Source organism: Arabidopsis lyrata (genome assembly GCF_000004255.2).
Source record: "Arabidopsis lyrata subsp. lyrata unplaced genomic scaffold ARALYscaffold_2, whole genome shotgun sequence".
Lineage (NCBI taxonomy): Eukaryota > Viridiplantae > Streptophyta > Magnoliopsida > Brassicales > Brassicaceae > Arabidopsis > Arabidopsis lyrata.
The window spans coordinates 15,524,728-15,544,622 of record NW_003302554.1 but is presented as its reverse complement, the minus strand read 5'-3'; the positions used below and the strand labels follow the sequence as shown (position 1 = coordinate 15,544,622).

At 36.0% G+C, this 19,895-nt stretch overlaps 4 protein-coding genes across 4 annotated transcripts; 2 read left to right on the top strand and 2 right to left on the bottom strand.

Moving 5' to 3' along the window:
• The first annotated feature begins 153 nt into the window (after window positions 1–153).
• Window positions 154–2,496, top strand: LOC9324953 (eukaryotic initiation factor 4A-3). The gene is made up of 5 exons (XM_002888844.2): window positions 154–307; window positions 758–827; window positions 903–1,012; window positions 1,125–1,555; window positions 1,639–2,496. The coding sequence occupies exons 2-5, from the start codon at window positions 760–762 to the stop codon at window positions 2,272–2,274; spliced, it is 1,245 nt and encodes a 414-aa protein (XP_002888890.1). The 5' UTR covers window positions 154–307; window positions 758–759; the 3' UTR covers window positions 2,275–2,496.
• Window positions 2,497–2,618: 122 nt separating this feature from the next.
• LOC9323513 lies at window positions 2,619–3,554 on the top strand. Its single transcript, XM_002888843.2, has one exon. The coding sequence runs from the start codon at window positions 3,032–3,034 to the stop codon at window positions 3,422–3,424; it is 393 nt and encodes a 130-aa protein (XP_002888889.1). The 5' UTR covers window positions 2,619–3,031; the 3' UTR covers window positions 3,425–3,554.
• A 280-nt stretch (window positions 3,555–3,834) lies between these two features.
• On the bottom strand, window positions 3,835–8,507 carry LOC9323512 (casein kinase 1-like protein 2). The gene is made up of 14 exons (XM_021035429.1): window positions 8,091–8,507; window positions 7,962–8,002; window positions 7,078–7,147; window positions 6,838–6,986; window positions 6,665–6,760; window positions 6,516–6,583; window positions 5,861–5,922; window positions 5,717–5,780; window positions 5,545–5,629; window positions 5,342–5,468; window positions 5,150–5,232; window positions 5,010–5,073; window positions 4,730–4,866; window positions 3,835–4,509 (listed from the first exon to the last, which is right to left on the bottom strand). Exons 1-14 carry the CDS (start codon window positions 8,164–8,166, stop codon window positions 4,234–4,236), a joined length of 1,398 nt encoding a protein of 465 aa, XP_020891088.1. The 5' UTR covers window positions 8,167–8,507; the 3' UTR covers window positions 3,835–4,233.
• Window positions 8,508–8,903: 396 nt separating this feature from the next.
• On the bottom strand, window positions 8,904–15,011 carry LOC9323511 (probable phospholipid-transporting ATPase 5). Its single transcript, XM_002887401.2, has 11 exons — window positions 14,488–15,011; window positions 11,941–13,874; window positions 11,725–11,835; window positions 11,357–11,633; window positions 11,184–11,272; window positions 10,993–11,080; window positions 10,678–10,887; window positions 10,430–10,555; window positions 10,210–10,308; window positions 9,940–10,131; window positions 8,904–9,835 (listed from the first exon to the last, which is right to left on the bottom strand). Exons 2-11 carry the CDS (start codon window positions 13,746–13,748, stop codon window positions 9,149–9,151), a joined length of 3,687 nt encoding a protein of 1,228 aa, XP_002887447.1. The 5' UTR covers window positions 13,749–13,874; window positions 14,488–15,011; the 3' UTR covers window positions 8,904–9,148.
• Between the last annotated feature and the right edge of the window lie 4,884 nt (window positions 15,012–19,895).

Genomic DNA, 19,895 nt, shown 5'->3' with positions numbered 1-19,895 from the left:
AAACATTAATTGGACACTGGAGTAGTAAAATAAAATAAGAAAGTTTCTTCTTTTGAAGGCAACAGAGAGTGAAAAAAGTGGTAATATATAAAAAGTTAAGAGGGCAAATCGGGAAAGAAGATGTTTTCCTTTTCTTACTTTGAAAAGTAAAGCAAAACCTAAAAAAAAAAAAAAAGAGAACACGACCGTAAGTAGTTAGAATGGTGGAGGTATAAAAGAGCAGTCTTTTTCTTCTCCAACTCCACGGCGCAGATCCGAAGAGTTTGGTCTTGTCTTTTTTCAATCTCTCTCAATTTGCTAACAGCAGGTTTGTTCGAATCTCTCTTCTTTTATATGTTTTGTGTTTGGATTGTCATTGTGCTTTTATAGAAATTTTAGTTTTTTGTTTGTGTTGTTTGATTCATCATCCTATACAATGCTGATTCGTAAAGGATCGATTTTTGTACAAGGGATGATTTAGATGTTTTATTAGTGCGCCTTGGTTAGGTTATGTTTACAATAATTGAATCCTTTGGATTGTACAACAGTTGACTTTACGAAGATGAATTTGTAGTTACATCATGAAACTTTTTTATGCTTGATTTGCTTCTGTTCTCTCATGGTGCTTGTATCATATCACTTTTTGTCTTTGTACAATTTTGTTATGGGATCTGAGACAACGAGTTTGATTGTAAATTGAATGTTTTTGGGTAATTCTTGCTCTCTTGAAATCTGTTTTTTACAATGTCGGTTTCTTTTTTTTGTTATGCTTCTACAGTCATGGCAGGAATGACGTCGGATGGAACACAATATGATCCTCGTCAGTTTGATACTAAGATGAATGCCGTGTAAGTTCAATTTTAGTATCTAATATCTAAATTACTGGATAACAACCAAGAACTGAGTTGTGTAATACTTTTCAGACTCGGCGAGGAAGGAGAGGAAACATTCTACACTAACTATGACGAAGTTTGCGATAGCTTTGATGCAATGGAACTGAAACCAGATCTTCTTAGGGGTATTTATGCTTATGGTAAGTGAGGTTTTTCCTTTGAGAACACAACTATACCTTTCATTGTATCTGTTAAGTGTTTGTTTTCCTTTTTGATTGTTTCAAAGCTTTGATGTATTCTTCTTATCATTAGGTTTTGAGAAGCCTTCTGCTATTCAGCAGAGAGGAATTATTCCATTCTGCAAGGGTCTTGATGTCATCCAGCAAGCTCAATCTGGAACTGGAAAGACCGCTACCTTTTGCTCTGGTGTTTTACAGCAGCTAGATATTAGTTTGGTTCAATGCCAAGCTCTTGTTTTGGCTCCTACCCGAGAACTTGCCCAGCAAATTGAAAAGGTTATGAGGGCACTTGGTGACTATCTTGGCGTCAAGGCTCAGGCTTGTGTTGGTGGAACTAGTGTTCGTGAGGATCAACGCGTTCTTCAGTCTGGTGTTCATGTTGTTGTTGGAACCCCTGGTCGTGTCTTTGACTTGTTGCGTAGACAATCCCTCCGCGCTGATGCAATCAAAATGTTTGTTCTTGATGAAGCTGATGAAATGCTCTCTCGTGGTTTCAAGGATCAGGTTTTAAGCTTGTTTAATCTCAATTCCATTTTCTTTCTGATAAAATGAAATTCTCTGTTCTTACACTTTGATTTCTCTGTCAGATATACGACATCTTCCAGCTTCTTCCTTCCAAGGTTCAGGTCGGTGTTTTCTCTGCTACAATGCCACCCGAAGCCCTTGAGATCACAAGGAAGTTTATGAACAAACCAGTCAGGATTCTGGTCAAGCGTGACGAGCTGACTCTTGAAGGTATAAAGCAGTTTTATGTCAATGTAGACAAGGAAGAGTGGAAACTCGAGACACTATGCGATCTCTACGAGACACTAGCCATCACGCAAAGTGTCATCTTTGTGAACACAAGGCGTAAGGTTGATTGGCTAACCGACAAAATGAGAAGCCGTGACCACACTGTCTCAGCCACACACGGAGACATGGACCAGAACACAAGAGACATCATCATGCGGGAATTCCGCTCTGGATCTTCCCGTGTCCTCATAACCACTGACCTTCTTGCTCGTGGTATCGATGTTCAGCAAGTCTCTCTTGTCATAAACTTTGACCTCCCAACCCAACCGGAGAATTACCTTCACCGTATTGGAAGAAGTGGAAGGTTTGGAAGAAAGGGAGTGGCAATCAATTTCATGACAACGGAGGATGAGAGAATGTTGGCTGATATTCAGAGGTTTTACAATGTGGTCGTTGAGGAGTTGCCAAGCAATGTTGCTGATCTTCTCTGAAGCCCTTTTTTTTTCTGTTGCGGCGGCCGGGTAATTTTTTTCTTTGTTTTTTACTGAGAAAGTGCGGTTCTTACCCCTTTTTTGGCAGCTTTTCTATGCTTTGATTTTTGTTTTCAGGCTACTACTTAGATTAATAGTTCTTGGCAAAAAGAGAACAGAACTCATTACATGATTTTGCCTTTTGCCATCAAAAAATTTCGGCATTATTTATCTTTTTGTTAACGTGACTTACAAGGAAGGATACTCTATGACTTCTCTCTACTATATTCTCCATTTCATTAGCTACTTTTTGTTTTCTACCTTTGAATTTACAATAAAAAAAAACATAAGGTTGGGGACAAACCCCAAAAAACTTCCCTCGAATTCATGAAGTGAGAAGCGGCCATGTGTAAATTCCAAAGGACATGAGGTATTACAAAATTTTCTTAGGAAAAATAATCATACAAAACTGTACTAGGTGCAGTGGTAATTAATCTCTAGCACTGTTTTTTTTAATTAATGTAACAAACATATCTCATCTTAACGAATATACAAAAAAAAACTTCGATTAACTAAATAGATATTGAGGTTGTAATTACTGCACTAAATAATGAAAAAAACTACACTTGATGTCCCATTCTATAAATATGTCAAAAGTCACAAGAGACAAAAAGCAGAAGAGAAAGAGGTTGGAGATAAAACCCAAAAGCAACAACTCTCCTTTTTTTCTTCCTAAAAAAGCAGAGCCATCTTTTTTGTGGTTTGTTTGCAAGTGAAGATGTTCAGATCCAAGTCATGCAGAGAAGAGATCAGAAGTAGCAGCATCACCCACAAGTACCATTGCTTCAGTCATGGAGGAAAATCAGAAGCAGAAGCAGCACCAAGCCCAACAAACACAAACCAGCAGCCACCAGTGATGATGAGATCATACAGCACATCAACTTACAAGAATCCAACAATTGTGAGAGACGATTCCAACAGTAAATCCAAGAGAAGCAATAAGGTGAAGAAGAAAGGGTTCACGGGTTTGTGTGAGGCAGAGATTCAGAGAAAGAAGAGAGTGGCTTCTTATAATGTGTATGGTGTTGAAGGGAGAGTGAAGGGATCTATGAAGAAAAGCTTCAAATGGTTCAAGGAGACTTGTTCAAATGCTGTCTATGGTTTGTGGTGATCCAACCACAAATCTTCTCAATCTTCTTCTCTTGTTGCCGCATTGCTCTGTCTGTTTTTTCATTCTTGTTCCAAGTATGATGATTGTTGTAATATCTTAAGCTACGATAAATATATTTTTGAGCCTTAAATTGCTTTTACATTATACTTCATTCGTAGACACCAAGGATGAAGTATGACCTAACCTGCCATCTCGCAGGTCATCTCAAGGCTCAACTTGACAAATGACATAACCAGAAGCTGCTACTCTCAGATCCTCTTTTAAGGAAAAACAGTACAATTATTGCTTCGGTACATTAATTATAGTTTTCTCCTTTCACTCAATTTTTACCAACAAAAACGACCTTTTTTACCCACACCATATGCTGAAACATGAGAAGATGCCCTTTTGAAACATGAGAAGATGCACAATAAAAAAGAAAAACTTTTCTTTTGTACTTTTTTTTGGCAGCCTGAGGAAAAGTTCTAGGAACTTTAAACCTTTTTGAGGAACAAACGATTTTAGCTTTGCGGTACTAAACAAGACAAACAAAACAGAGACAGTATATATCAAATGGGGACTAAAAGTGTTAAAGAGTCTTAAGACTCTTTGATCTCACCCTCTTTGAGTTTGTCTTTCTCTGGAATCACTTCTTCAGAGTCTTTTCCTTATCTTTGTTATTTGAGTGTGTGCTTACAGGCACAAGTAAAGTCTCCCTCCCTGTGAACACAAATGCACGCAAAACATGGGGAGGGCCTAAGAGAGGTTTTCTTTTGTCTTTTAATTTACACTTGTCCCGGGGTTTCAAGATCATTCACTGGCCCCAGCGACTAAAAATGCAGACTCTCGATCCCTTTAAGATTAGCCTCATAGTTCTTCATGACTGAAGTAGTCGCCCTTGAAGGTGAGGATAGCTTGTTGATCTCAGAGGAGACAATAGGGGAGCTTCGACCAACAGGGATCTTTGAATTGGAGCCTGATCCAGCTTCAATGATTTGAGGGTTTGATGGCTCAGAATCAGTTCCCAGAACTGCAGCCTCGCGACTACTGGATACAGCAGCACGTCTTGATGACCCAGTTGCGCGGAGAAAGCTAGAGCTCGATAACTGTCACAAGAAAAACAGCTCAGTTACCATTAATATAAAGAACAAGAATCCAAAAAAAATTCAGCTGCAAATCCTTGTGTATACAACCCGTGGCTGAGTCTCAACAACTTACAGAACATTATGTTTTTTTTTTTTTCAACTCAGAACCTTATGTTTATTTCTTCAAATCAGGGGCTAAAGAATTGGATACCTGTAATATAGGGGCAATTTATGTACTCACCACTACATCTTTAGATATTGCAGGATCACTTGAAACTGGTGCTTTTTGTTTAGCTAAGCTTCCTGAATTAAAAATTTGTCCAGAACTTCGTCTAGGGATTCCGGATGACCAGCCAGAAGGTCTAGCTTCGTCGCCACCTGCAGTGGAACCAAAGAACACATCAGATGGGTGAAAACCATGTCGCCGTAGAACAGAGTATCAGATGTCGCCGTAGAACAGAGTATCAGAGCCAAATGCCTAATGAAATATGGAAAGAAACTACTTGAAAAGATAGAACTACCTGATGGCCTCTCAGCACTAGTAATGGCAGGGGGGAGGCCAGAGCTTGGCCCAACTACAGGACCCTGGAAGAAAGGTATGTATTCAGCAGAAGTGGGACGATGACATTCGGAAAAGAAAAAGAAAAAAACTGATTCTTACATGATGACGAGGAGGAGGTGTAGAAATCTGTGATTGCTGATACTTCAAGATCGTCCAATCAAATACATAATCAAACTGGAAGCCTAAAATATAAGTAGAGGACGTAAACTCAAATTAACATGTTGATTGACTGTCCAAGTTATATTTGCTTCACAAGACTAGGATTAACATAAGTGATTGAGGAGACCAAACCTTCACGAATAAACAGGTCACGGAAAAGCCGTTTCAGGTAGGCATAGTCTGGCTTGTCGTCGAATCTCAGGGAACGGCAATAATGGAAATAAGATGCAAATTCAGATGGATAACCTCGGCATAAAGCCTAAAAGAAGAATAGAATATTTATTCAGTATTAAGTAATAAGTGTCACCAACACAGGCATCGGAACATTATTTTACCTCAATAGATGTCGATACTTTCTTTTCACTGATTTTCTCATACTTCTGCTTCTTATTTCCAGCTTTCAGTCCTTGCCAAGGAAGACTGCATTTAAGTGGATAAGTTAGCAAAGACCGCCCTATAAAGAACCAATAGCAACATGCCAACATTTACGGTAAGAGAGGTACATACCTTCCTTTTAAGAAGTACATGAGAACAAATCCAAGTGACTCCAAATCATCTCTACGACTTTGTTCTGTAATAAAATAGACCATTAACTATCTAGGATTACGTTCTTTAAATTAAAAACTTAGAAACTAAATGAACTGGTATTACCAATGCCAAGGTGAGTGTTCATGCTAGCGTATCTAGCAGTTCCAGTCAAGTTTTTGTTTTCCCTGTGATACACAAAATATTAAAATTATAATTGCAACGCAGATACATCATATACTGCAATCATCGAAAATGTTGCTACTTAGGAGCAATACATTAAAATGATTTTCTCATATACTAATGCATCTTTGTAAAAACTGGGAAAGTAAGCTAACTATCTGAGTAAGAGGCTATCCAAATACTAAAACGACAGTAATCCTGTAAAGACCTTATTCCAAAAGAAAGAAAACCTAAAAAAGACTCTTATTTTGTCTATAAACACTTATAAACACGACAACACAGGAGAAGCAATCATTACAAAGCCAAGGAAACTTAGATCCACTTTTCTAGAAAGGGTAAAGCTCTACAAACAAACAGGTAAAAGACGTGAGACAGGCGAAAATATTTAAATAACCACACTGCAAAGCCTATTGTAAGCATTAAATGTCCCTAAAATACCCTTTAAATCGAGGATAAAGATAACTCCACCCTTTTACAGTGATGTATTACATAGAAGAATCTTAAGTTAGATAATAGTCACACAAGCTAGATAAAAGCAAAGCCTACATAGGCGTACATTAGTAACAGACACAAGAAAAATCATAGGGTTATGGCCAACCTGTAAGGAATATGCTGATGATTTGAGTCTCTATACTTCTTTGCCAGACCAAAGTCGATAACATATACCTGTATTCAGCCCAACACATCGTTGAGCAAATAATTGTGGAGAATAAAGAAATCTTACAAACAGCCCTTTTCAACAGCTACCTGATTTGCGCGCCTCCCAAGACCCATCAGAAAGTTGTCAGGCTTGATGTCCCGATGTAGAAATGACTTCTGATGGACAAACTCAATGCGATTGATCTGAAAAGCGGAACAAAATATCCTAAATGTTTATTCAACGTGAGAAAACTATTTTCAGGCTATAGACAGGATCCTACCATTTGATCTGCAAGCATTAGTACAGTCTTTAGTGAGAGTTTCCTACTACAGAAATTGAATAGATCTTCAAGGCTAGGCCCCAACAAGTCTATCACGAGGACATTATAGTCCCCTTCAACACCATACCATTTAACGTTTGGAACGCCAGCTAAAATCAAGGAAAGGAAAGCAACCCTCTTGGATAAGAAATAAGAAATCACAAACTACAAATGTAAACAAGTACAGAACTAGGTCCTTACTTCCTCCTTGAAGTACTTTGTACAATTTTGATTCATAGAGCAACTGAGGATGCTTAGTTTTCACATTTTCCTGAAAGAAGAAGAAAAGATGCCGTCAGAACATACTATACAACAAACACAGCAGATAAATCTGTTACAATTCAGAACGACAAAGAAATGTGAAACAAACATGAGGATTTGATTTAACATACTCAACAGTCAGAAGCAGTACAAACAGGTAACAAAAGAAAAGCAACAGCCAATGTTTCAATACAGTAATATGTACAGCTGTCAGCCTCATAATTCTCCATTTGTAGGCCACAACAAAATTTTCAATAGGATGGTCCCACCAGTTGCAGGTAATTTTGTCGTGGACTCTAAGAATTGATTCAGCATTGATTAGACTATCTTCTCAAGAATCAATAATTAGCTCTCAGTTCTTACGAAAAGTCAGGCTGAACCCAGATTTAAACTACAAAGAAATTGGTTTGATCATGTTGAATACTGAGTGAAAACAGTTATAGATAATCAAGATGAAGTTAAGGAAGAACTCAACTAAATAAATTGCTACAATCCCATACAAAAGAGCAGTAACCTGGTTAGAGCTGTGTGTAGCCTACTAAATAAATTCTTTTCCTTTTTCGTCTAAACACAGTATGTATACCAATGTTTTCATTCTAAGCGGTTTTATCATGTAAAAGGAGAAGCTCCAAGCTAAGTAAGACCAAGCAATAAAATAGTAAATCTTTCTACACATATGCCACAACAATCAAAGCTTTCTTCCTACTATCCGAGAAAATTCACTCTTTATTTAATGAAGATATACGTACAGACTTCAATGATCTCTGTACATCAATCAAACGCTGAAATTGGTAAAAATTTCACTTTTGAGTAGGAATACTTACAAGTTTAATAGCCACTTCTTCATTCGTCTGTATATTGGTACCTAAAATCAATTCAAACCCATGTCAAAACCAAATACTTATAATCATAGAAAATCACAAACGAGAGGTGAATCTGAATCAAAGACATACCAAGATAGATCTCTCCGAATGATCCACCGCCGATCTTCCTTCCGAGCCGAAACTTGTTTCCGACTCGCGGCTCCATCAAATCGAAAGCTGATAAAACCTACAACTTCTTCTAAACTACCGAAACGCGATTAATATCCACCACTAGAATCCAGTAGCTTTACCTTTCGCCGGAAAAAAAAAAAAAAAAAAAAAAAACAAACAGAAGGAAGAACAAAAACGAGATTGGACCTGAAGATTTGAGAAGTCTGAGATAATAAGTAGAGCCAAAAAAAAAATCAAAAGGATAGAAGGAAGAAGTAGCGATGGATTCCGATTGACTTCCGGCGAAAGAGAGTCGACATATCAAATCCACGCGGCGAAAATATCCCAAAAGGGAAGGGATAGACACAGAGAGATGATGCTACTCTAATTATTCTCCAAGGATAATAATAATAATTATAATTGCGGAGTAGTTGGGCCGTGCCCAATCCATATCCCGGCCCAGAATAATGATTTATAAATAAATATCATCAATATAATAAGTTAGTTTATTCGCCAACCACTTCAACTCTATTAAAGTCACTAGAAACTAGAAAGTAACAGACACGCAAATAATTTGGGGATTTCATTACCTAAAAAGCCAATTGGTGGATACGAAACCATTTACTAAAGCAACTATTTATATAGTATTATTTCTCTGTGGACATTTATGAAATGGTACTTATACAAATGGAATAGTCACATAAATTCATTTCATTTCAGTCATTGCTATTGAGGGTTTATTTCTCAATTTTCTCTAAAGTCAATATGTGACTGTGTTTCTCAATTAAATGATTAGAGGCACAAAGGAAGATTCTTTGTTATGTTTTTTGCATTCTGTCCTAAGTATACACAAAACCTAAGTATAATGTGTACAAAAGAGAGAAAAATTCGAACCAACAAGTAGAAAAACATCAGAGCTACTCTTTACATGACATCACTCTATAATAAACTCTCAACAAAAAACAGCATCAAGACCTGTCTCCAGAGTCTAATGCATCAGAGATTTGGACCTGCAGAAAAAACAAACCTATACAAGGCTACAATGATCTAGGTGACATTGCGTCTTGAGCTGAAAAATGAGAGAGATTTGACTGTTTCTTGTTCAGTTTCGACCGTAGATGCCTGATTTTTGCATCCACTCTAGCTGTGAACCCGATTTTTGTCTTTTCTCGGGCTTTTGTACGCTCTCGGGTCCACAATCTCGCGTCTTCAATATCTCTTCCATAGTATTTGATCTCTTGGATGATATGATGATCCAGTGGATTCAAGAATCTCTGGAAAGCAATGTGAGCAACGTAAGGAAGAACTGCAGCCACTGTGACCAACAATGTAGCCATCCAGTAAATAGGTGCAGGAGCAAGAATCTCATCAAGAATCCTGTATATGTTTCCAGAATAACTCGGAGGCATCATACTGTAGATCGCCACAAACAGATACCACATACCGATGCTTCCCCAGATCAAAACGTGTTGGATCCAAGTGAAATGGGACATGGTTAATGCGATTTGGACATTGGCTGCCCAGATTATGCAAGTGAACATGGTTGTGCCAACAGCATCCATGTCAGCTGTTTGGCCGTTGTCTCTGAAAGCTTGAGAATAAATGATTCCGATGTTGAGGAAGAATATGACAAGAGATGCGTAGACGCCATTGCACATCCATCCAAGTATTCTTGACCAATCAAAGAAGAGGTTCTTTGTGCCTTGTTGGTATAAAGCTGGGAACTACACAACACAAGCGAAAAATACATTAATTTTTGTTGATGATCAGCAGAGATCCGAAATAGCTTTTCAAGATTTAGTTCTTAAGGATGATTTATAAAGCTCACCTGTAAGCAGATCTCCGAGGAAACATCCTGTTCAAAGACACCAAGAGCAATCACTGGCAATGAGGTAAGAACAACATTGAAGAGCAACAAGTAGTAGTCATTGTAAACTGATTGCCCGGAAAACCCGGTGAAAGCCTCAAAGTAGAAGAGAGTGAGACCAAATGCTATGTTTTTGTAGAAGAAATAGCAAATCTGTATGTAGAACAACATAAAGTTAGAAACAAACTAGGCGTAAGAGTAATTAAAATGGCCACAAGAACTACATATTACCATTTGAGCTATCCTTTTGTAGCACCAGTGTCCATGGACGACGAGTAATCGTTCCAAAAACCGGAACTGGGCAATCGAAAAGTCACTAGCCATAACAGCCTGCAAAAGTAAAAAGGATCAGCAAAAATTTCGACATGGATTGATTTTCTATGCACTTTCTACTAGTCAAGAAACAGAAAACATGGCTTGAAAAAGCATGGTGTTGAGAGAAACACTGAACCTGCATTCCTTCAACCCCACTAATTCCTACACCAATGTCAGCTTCTTGAATCATCCCAACATCATTTGCACCATCACCTATTGCCAATGTGGTTTTTCCTGTTCCCTCTTTAACCAACCTAACAACCTTGTTTTTGGAAAAAGCAAAACACATATTTAGGATTCTCTTTTTGTATGAAGTTTCGAGAGTTGCATAGTCAAGGAAAAATGCTATGAAACGAATAAGGGAAGGAAGATATATAAATATACCAAAGCCTTCTGCTTGGGAGACACGCGACAGCAAATGACTGATGCACAATCCACTGCCAAAGCCAAGAATTGATACTTCATATCATCTTCCAAGGCATAAGTTAGAGTTTTCCCGTCAATAATCAAAGCAAACGCAGCATGCGGATCCTTCTCAAGCTTCACCATTTGTACAGCTTTTGTGAGTTGATTCAGAATGTTCTCTTTCACAACCTGACACATCAACAGAGATATAAAAGTCAGGTTCGAAATTGTAGTTGTAGGAACTCTTAATTAATGCTTTAGCAATATGCCATCATGCAACTCCTTTAGACATACCCTTTTTGAATCTTGGGATCCTCCTTCTGAATTCATTGATGTTATGCAGATCTGTCTCATGCCTTGTCGAAGTAAACTACACGCGAATCTGCAGTTCATAAAAGGTAATTTGTTCATAAAAATCACTAGGTAAAAGCAGATTACAAATCTAAATTTCTAGTTTATATTCAAGGTAAATCAGAGATTCTAACCCAATGTTGATTGCTGTTTCCATTTTGTCCCCAGTTAAAACCCATAACTTGAGCCCAGCTTGAGCAAGTTTATCTATGCATTGGGGCACCTAAGTCAGATGAAAGGGAAAAGGAACTCAGTTTACATAGCAAGATAAAATATGGCATTAGTGTGTCTGTGCAATAATACATACCCCTTTCTGGAGTTTGTCCTCCACAGCAGTAGCACCTATTAGGATAAGTTCTTTTTCAATCATATCCGCTCCCGTCTCAAGCAGCTCATCTCTATCAGATCCTATTGAAGTTTTGGCCTTAAGAAACTCAGAGTTCCAAGCTGCATATTCATCCTCGTCAAGCTTTCTGTAGGCAAGTGCGAGTGTACGGAGTCCGGCTTCTCCATATTCAGTTAAATGCCTAGTGGTAGGTCCCAAGTATGTCTTTCCATTCTTCGCCAACCGCTCAAAGATGATGCTGTAAAATTCAGGAAAAAAACAGTTGATACCAGTAAAGGTTGACTGTATAAGCTACTTCATATGGTCAATGTGACAAATTGCTTGCTAACCTGTCAGCTCCTTTGCATAGTAGAAGAATCTGCCCTTCCTCATCGCGTACAATTACTGTCATTCGCTTTCTTTTGCTCGTAAATTCCAACAAAGTCAGAACTTTATACTCCCTGCAATGTTTTTGGTACTTACTCAGGATGCTCGCAAAAAAAAAAAAAAAAAAAGCTAAACTGATAATCAGAGATTTACACGTAAAACATCTTCACTATTCTCACCTTTCGATTATTTGCCCTGAACCAGAGAACCTCTCGCGGATAAAAACGCTTGACTGGGTTCTCTTGAAGAACTCAAAACCAAACTCTCTAGCAGCAGCAAGAAAAGAAGCCTCATCAGGTGACTCTGCTTCATAGGTGTACTTGCCAGTCTCCTCGTTCAGCTCGGGAATAGCTGTGTGACAAATAGCTAATATGCGGAAGAACTGCAAAATGTCATTTGGTTGTGATTCCCTCAACCAATTACCATTCATAAGTCTGCTATCCTCAAAACCAAATCCCTTTATAGGAGCTCTAGGAATATTATAGTTATTATCCCCTTCCACCTCGATTTCTTGCGTACGGCTACTGTCCCATGTGCCATACACTTTAGTCTGAGACTGAGGAGTACTCGATATCTCTCCGTGCTCTTCAAGATCCACAGCCATCTGCTTTGCAGCAGCAAGTTCTACTTCGCTGGAACGCACACCATAAGAAGTGCCAGCAATGGAGCATTTCAAGAAATCCATCTGATTACACGTCAAAGTTCCTGTTTTGTCAGAGAGGATAGTATGAACCTGACCAAGCTCTTCGTTTAGATTCGATGTGCGCGCTTGTGCAGGGACTCCACTCTCATCATCATACATGTGTAAGTCTTGATTGATGAAACTTGCTTGCCAGACTTTGACAACCTCGATCGAAACATAAAGAGAGATTGGAATCAAATATCCATAAAGCAATAGAGCAGTGATCAGATGAACAACCCCAGCGTAGATTGGATTGATCGGATTTGTAAAGTCTATAGGCTCGCCAGGTCGCAAGTACCACATTTTTGGCATGTGAAACTCTGTCTCCCAAGCAAATCCTGATGAGCTGATGCAAGAGATTAAAATAAGTAGGACAAGAAGAGTGTAAATGATGTAGTCCATTGTCCTTTCGATTCTGCTTCTCTTGGAAGGCGATTTTGTTGAATTCTGCATAACTTTGGTATCAAAACCAGTAAATACCACGACTCCATAAACATAGGTTGTATTCCTAAGCTTTGAGTCTCTTAAGAGAATCTGACTTGGATCCAGAGGAAATGTTTGCCTCTCAAACTCTAGATTGCCAACAAAGGTATAGAGATTCGGGTTTGGATCTTCACATCTTATCGTCGCCATGAAATTCTTGAAAGAATCATCATCATCTAGTGGCAATGACACTTCCAAAGATCTTTTCACTTTCAAATTTGTTTCACCGTCTAAGTTCATAGTCTCAACGTAGCAAATCCCATCCTCGTAACTCGATGACAAAAGAAGCAAATCAGCAGGGAAAAACTCATCCTTCTCCACTTTCACAATATCCCCAACGCTAACCTTCTTCCACTTTCTCTGACGAAACACACCGTCACTTTTATGAACACAAGTTTTCCGCGCATTAATCTTCACGTCTTGCATAAACCTACGCCAATCTTCTAGAGCCTCTTTTAACATACTAAGCCCAACAACAAAGACCAAGGGAGCAATCATGCTCCATTTGTTGAATGGTGAGAGAGGAAACACCGAGAGAATCGCAGCTACCAAGAAGTAGAGATTCGCAGCACGGTGGAACTGCTCGTACAACGACTTGGGAAAGAAAGTGATCAAATTGTACCTCGTCGTAGAGACATAATTAGAACGATATCTCAAAGGCTTCTTCTTGTGCATATGAGGCTGATTACAGAACACTGTCCGGCTAAAACCAGGACCTTGGATTGGTTGAGAGTCTTGACCTTCAAGGGTGCTAGGCCTAAGACATCCAAATGTATAAAGACTGCTTAGTCGCAGCTTCGATCTTATTCTCCCTCGAGCCATTCCTCAAGAACCTTTTTTTACTCAAGAGAACAAGAAGCCAATAATGATCTTTCAACAGGATCCAGCAGTTAATTTCCTCAAGAATCAGATTAGTGCTTCATTTCTCATAATCCTAGTGAATTAACCCTGTAGAAAGATGAACCAAACCCATTATTAGAATATACAAAGTTTTGATCTTTCTAGACATAATCAAAATGGCAGAGAAGACTACTACTGAAACAACCCAAACAACAAAACTTGAGAAGACTATAAACGGAATAAGAGCTTCAATTTCGGAAGCTCGTCACACAATTTAAAACGAAAAAAAATATTAAACACAAAACATACTCAAAATTGGTCAACAGACTCGAATCAGAATGATATCATTAGCATATTTGAATCGATAAAAATATAAAATTGCAAATCTATCAAAGATGTTGACTTTACAAAACCCAGAGAAGAAAAAAAAAATTACCAAACACCAATTATTTCAAACACATTTGCCTTCTTGTTACAAGAAACAAAAAAAAAAACGAAGATTATTTGAAATCCCAAATTGATTCTTAAATTCAGATTAAGCAGGAGGTGATGAACAACACGCAAACGTAATTTGACAGCTGTAAAAAAATAAACAAAAGCTGAGACAAGATCCCTGAACCCAACAACAAGTCAAGCACATTGGAAAACCCCAGAACGAAGAGAAAATTTCAGACAGGTTTAGTGGAGATTTGTCGGAGAAGTAGAGAATCAGGAGACAAACCAGGAATCACACCAGAGAGATAGATTCTCTTGACAAACTAACATAAACCCATTTCAGTGAAGAAGCTGATTGATTCGCCTAGAATTTGTCGGCAATGGTGTAGATCAAGAAGCAAGAGCACAAAGCAAAAAAAATGCAGCTTTTTTTTTCTCTCTCTCTCTCTCTATCTGCTGTCTTTTTCTTCTCTTGTTTTCTCAGGAGACTCAAAAAAAATTAGAGAAAGGGTTTTAGAGAAAGACAGAGATTTGTTTTCTTATGTCCGAATTTCACTCGTTTTTTTTTTCTTTTCTATATCATAGGGACTCTGCAAATCTGAACCAGTGCAGGCACTTTCTGGTCTGCTTCCTCTTCTTCTTCTTCTTCTTCTTCTTCTTCTACGTCTTTTCTCTCTCTCTTCAACAATAATCTAATTAAACTTGAATTAACAAGTATTTTAAATTATAAAAATAGTCTAATTGGTAGATACGTTATTATCAATATACGTATGCCATTACCAAAAAAAAGAGGGTTTTTAACTTGTGACTTGTGAGAGAGAGCTTTGCAAGTAAAGAAAACAAATCAAATACAAAATCTGGAAAATATATAAGGTATTTATGATCCAGCTGTACTTATCAAAAGAAGAAAAAATGTAATTAAACCGCGTTTCATTGGAATTTCAGATTTTAAATTTTCTACAAGGCGTGACTGTTGAATAATTGTTATTTTCCTCAAAAACAAAACTTGTCTCTGCTTTTTTGATGTCTTGATTTTTTAAATGTATATTTATTTATTTTTTGATATCTTTGGATCGACAAAGCCCGATCCATAACTAATCCCTACTACGCGGGGAAACGCGACTTAGTGGAGTCGAACTCCGGTGGGGAAGGCGGAGTCAGATGGACTTAACCACTTGACTAAAGGCATATCACCAAATGTATATTTATTATATTCCTTAACATTAGAATTTTATTCTCCTAATTATGTTGTTTTGTATAGTACTATTACATTACTCAAAAGGAAAATCTAAGGTAAACCCTAGTTTTAATTACCCTTATATAACATATAACTACAAAATAATGAACAAACTGTTATTTAAAAAAATGTGGTCAAAAGTAAAGAATTTTTAAAAATTAACATCCTATTAAAAATATAGATAGCATGTCTTCTAATGAATTTTCTGTTCTGTGTAAAGGACTATAGTAAGAAACAAAAGAAAAAATGTATAAATCTTGGAGTATTTTGGTCTCTGTTCTAAAAAGCGGTCTAGGCGGTCGCCTAGGCCCCGACTAGGCGCTAGGCTCTCATTCGACGCCTAGATAAACGCCTTGACCGCCTAAAATTACATAGATCTTGTTTAATGTATTTTTTCAATTTCAATTAGAGTTTTATTTATATATATATATATATATAGTTATAAATATTCATATATTGTTTAATATAAATATAAATAAATATTTTATCTAGTTTTTGTTTATAATTTCATAATTTTTAGTTTTATATTAATATTTTATATAACTTTTATATATAATATCATATTTATAATGTATTATGTTATAAACGTCTAAACCGCTTAAAAAATCGCCTAGGCCCCGATTAGGCGTTCTAGGCGCTAGGCACTGAGTCACCGCCCGCTTAGCGCCTAGCGCTTTCTTGAACACTGATTTTGGTAAAAGGTCCATAACTAGAAAGACGTTTTTTTTCTGAATTTCACTTTCTTAAGAGGAAAACAAAGTTCTAGTTTTGTCCCGACAAAAAAGGAAAAAAAATCGTATTCGTAGGTCTATGATTTGCTGAAAAAGAAAAAAGGGTATCTGATTCAGAAACTTAGGAGATAATAATATATTCAACAAAAAAAAAATTAGCAATACATAGGAGAGAGAGATGGTGGTGACGTTGTCACAACCTTATTCTCATCTGCGAACGAAGCAAATTTTCCAGGGAGTGGTTCAACCAATCCCCACCGTTTCTTTTTCTTGTTACACCATCAAATATATGGGACTCCAATTATAAATTTAAATCAGAATTTCCATAATCTAAATATTTAATAAGAAATAGATTATACTGAAAATTAGCTTCTAGAAGTATTTTTTATTTGGGGGGAAAAAAAAGAAGTATTTTTTATTTTTTAGAATAACCCATGCACTGATCAAAATATATTTTGCTATTAACTAATTACAAAAGTTGTTATATTTAATCAATTGAATTTTGGGCTAATTTTTTCATATGGTTATATATATATATATATATATGCAAAATTTAGGGTGTGATTGGCTCAACTGTAAAACTTTTTTACAGCCTTTTCTCTACCACAAATTTGTATCAATTATGTTGTAGCTTTATTTTAAAAGTTATAGTTCAAAAAAAAAATCCTATAACAGGTAAAAATCCCAAAGCCTTTTTTTTGCTGTAAAATATGTAGATTAAAAACATTCACACCAATATTAGATTAAAAATATGATAAAATGAAATGAAAAAAATATGAGTTTTAAAAATCAGGAGATTATCCACGGAAACAAATAGCATAAAAATGATATTATATGCACCATTTTTTATTAAAATATTTAACACAGGTCTTATATTTATCAATTATTTTTATTATAAAATACATATAAGTATATAACCGAAAACAAATTCTACATATACAACCAACAGAACTACACAAAAAATCCTTCACAGCAAAAATCTTACAATAAATAATTTATAATTACATTCTATAGTCCAACCAATCACTCATTTAATTAATTAAATAAATTTTTAAAACATTCTATATTTACAAGTTTTGAGATAGCTGGGTTGGTTTTGGTTGACTCATAAGAACATGAAATGTACAAACTATCTACGGAAAACTTCTTCCGTGTAGATGAATTAAGTTAGTGATACATCAAGACATAATTACGGAATAAATATTTAAAATTCATGTTAGTTATAACTTATAGATCGAGATATAATGGAATAAATATTTAGAATTAATTGTTTACACTAATCGGATAAGATCCAGAAACAACGATCATATATACATACGTGATAAATTCGTATAGTGGAGATTGTTTTCTAATATCAACAACTCGAATGACACACCGCTTAAGAGAAAAAGACGTGATGAACAAAACAAATCTGTGAATGTATATGAAATTGAATAACAACGTAGATGTTACAGTCTTCCTTACGAGTATTTCAATTAGATGTAATTATAGATAGGATAACTATATAGGTGGATTAGAGTTTTGGAGAAAGGGACGTTTTTAGTTTGGTGTTGACCTTTCAATAAAGCATATTTGTCGACATAATGAGTGAGTAAATAGTACAAAGACTGTCACTAGCCAAAATCAAAGTTTAACTGAATAAATAATCCTCGTTACCATGCGAATAATTAGTATTATTTCAATTTTAAACATTAGAAATGGTAAACAATCGAATTTAAATTTGGATACGATTTGACGTATTTTATTAAGAAAAACACACTGAACCAAAAACGAATTTTACTTTTTCGCGTTTTTTTGTTGTTGTGTTAGGATTTTTATTTGTATGTCAACGTGGAATATTTTAAGGTATTGTTTTATTTTTCATTCAGAAAAGCTTTCAAGTTAACTTTGGTTCGAAGGATAATCACATGGGATCGGTCCACGTTCATGATTCTATAGTCCTTTTTTCGAGTTTTGTACTTTCTTTTTTCCCCTGCACACGATATTGACCACTTTTTTTTTAACTATTTTCACTGACTTTTATGGACCCTATCGTATTTGTTACTGCTAGCCGCTAGGTCCCCATTTTTCCTTTTCATTTTTTATTTTATTTTGTGAGTAGACTTCAGAGAAGTCCTCCACTGGTACAAATCATCAAATTAGACCGAAACCAAAACTTACTCTAATACATTGTGGAAAAATAAGCAAATGATTAGGACAAGCCGTTGTAATGTCGTGGTCAAAGTCCTTACTATTGATTAGTTCAGCCAACAGCTCATCGTATCCGTTGGTTTATATGACTTTTTCAACCGGAATACTAATATTCTGATCGAACACAAATCGGACGACTAAAACTCGAAACGTGGAGGGAGGGATTAGGACCCACAAAGAGGAGTCCCACAACGGAATTTAAATCGTTTGGGTTCATTTAAAACACTAATCAACGTGGTGGTCCTCTTTACGTGCAACCCAACACGGCTTGGTGAAACCAATCCGCCAAATTAAATTTAAATTCTAAATTGTAAGTATGTAATTTATTACTACTATACATTTTGTTTGTATTATTGTAGTATTACGTTTGTAAATATATTTAAGTATCATATGGGCTTGTCGGGGTTTAATGCGACAAATATTTTATAGAAAGAGTGATATAGTAATGAACTTTTGAAGACTTTAGAGATTAGAAAATGTTTAATTTGATTGATAGTGTTTATATTTTTATATATAAATTAAACTCTCAATCCCCAATATTTTTCCTAATAATAAACGTTTTAAATTTAATATCCACCGGATGATAAACAGGTGTCGTATGCTATTTATTACGTACATTCTTTTTCTTAATAGGACATAAGAATCTCGAAATCATATAATTTATTTTTGGTCCCGCCGTATTTATGCGACAAATCAAGCCAAATATAATCAATAGTGGACACGTTATATATCGAGTATAAAACTGAGTATGTAAATTCATTAGAAAAATCAAATAACCATTTCGACTATAGTTCAAATTTCATCAGGTTTACAGTTTGATAGTTTCCAATTATATCTTTCATTGCATTAATCAAAACTTGATTTAAATTATATATTTAGTTTCAAGATAATGTATGTATCCGAAAATTATCTTTAATAAAGAGGATTCAAATATATCAAAGATGGGAGAAAAAGTGTCAAAAGAAGAATTAAAAACCATAAATGGGATAGTGGTGACGATTGTAACTTTCTTATCGGAGTAGTTCGATTTCCAAAATCATTGGGAAAATTAAAAGTTAGGCACATCACATTCATAAGAGTACAAGACAACTCTCATGAAACCAAAAGAGTTGTTTCGTTCGGTGTGCTATTTTACCAATCGTTAAGTCTATTTCTTTCTTTTTTTTTTCCTCCCATTACAACAAACAAATAAAGTTAAAAAGAAAAAAAGAAGAAGCTAATGATACTATTTTGTCTATGGACTCCAACAAGATCGTGTCAAGAAACAATCTTAGTGTCCTTAGATACTTTTATTAACGTCTCTGCAACGCTATATGGTATTCTTCAATAGATAAATATCTTCTGGTTTAAAAATAATTGGTTTCACATTCTTCTATAGAAACCCTCCCAAACATAAGAATCGATTAAACCACCAAAACTTTCCGAATCAAACCGAGCGTACTCACGAGTTTATAAGTTTGTAATGAAAATGTCCACATCTTCACAAGATCTATACTAGTTTATCACTATGATCTTCGAGGGAGATTATAAACTTGG

Excerpts from the sequence above, each read along its gene's own strand:
- LOC9324953 (XM_002888844.2), top strand. The coding sequence starts at position 760 with ATGGCAGGAATGACGTCGGATGGAACACAATATGATCCTCGTCAGTTT. Across the intron at positions 1,013-1,124 it reads TAGGGGTATTTATGCTTATG|GTTTTGAGAAGCCTTCTGCT; the intron begins GTAAGTGAGGTT and ends TCTTATCATTAG. Across the intron at positions 1,556-1,638 it reads CTCGTGGTTTCAAGGATCAG|ATATACGACATCTTCCAGCT; the intron begins GTTTTAAGCTTG and ends TTTCTCTGTCAG.
- LOC9323513 (XM_002888843.2), top strand. The coding sequence starts at position 3,032 with ATGTTCAGATCCAAGTCATGCAGAGAAGAGATCAGAAGTAGCAGCATC.
- LOC9323512 (XM_021035429.1), bottom strand. The coding sequence starts at position 8,166 with ATGGAGCCGCGAGTCGGAAACAAGTTTCGGCTCGGAAGGAAGATCGGC. Across the intron at positions 6,987-7,077 it reads CAAAGTACTTCAAGGAGGAA|CTGGCGTTCCAAACGTTAAA; the intron begins GTAAGGACCTAG and ends CCTTGATTTTAG. Across the intron at positions 5,233-5,341 it reads TGACCTGTTTATTCGTGAAG|GCTTCCAGTTTGATTATGTA; the intron begins GTTTGGTCTCCT and ends CTTATATTTTAG.
- LOC9323511 (XM_002887401.2), bottom strand. The coding sequence starts at position 13,748 with ATGGCTCGAGGGAGAATAAGATCGAAGCTGCGACTAAGCAGTCTTTAT. Across the intron at positions 11,634-11,724 it reads CTATGCAAAGGAGCTGACAG|CATCATCTTTGAGCGGTTGG; the intron begins GTTAGCAAGCAA and ends TGAATTTTACAG. Across the intron at positions 11,273-11,356 it reads AGGACAAACTCCAGAAAGGG|GTGCCCCAATGCATAGATAA; the intron begins GTATGTATTATT and ends CATCTGACTTAG.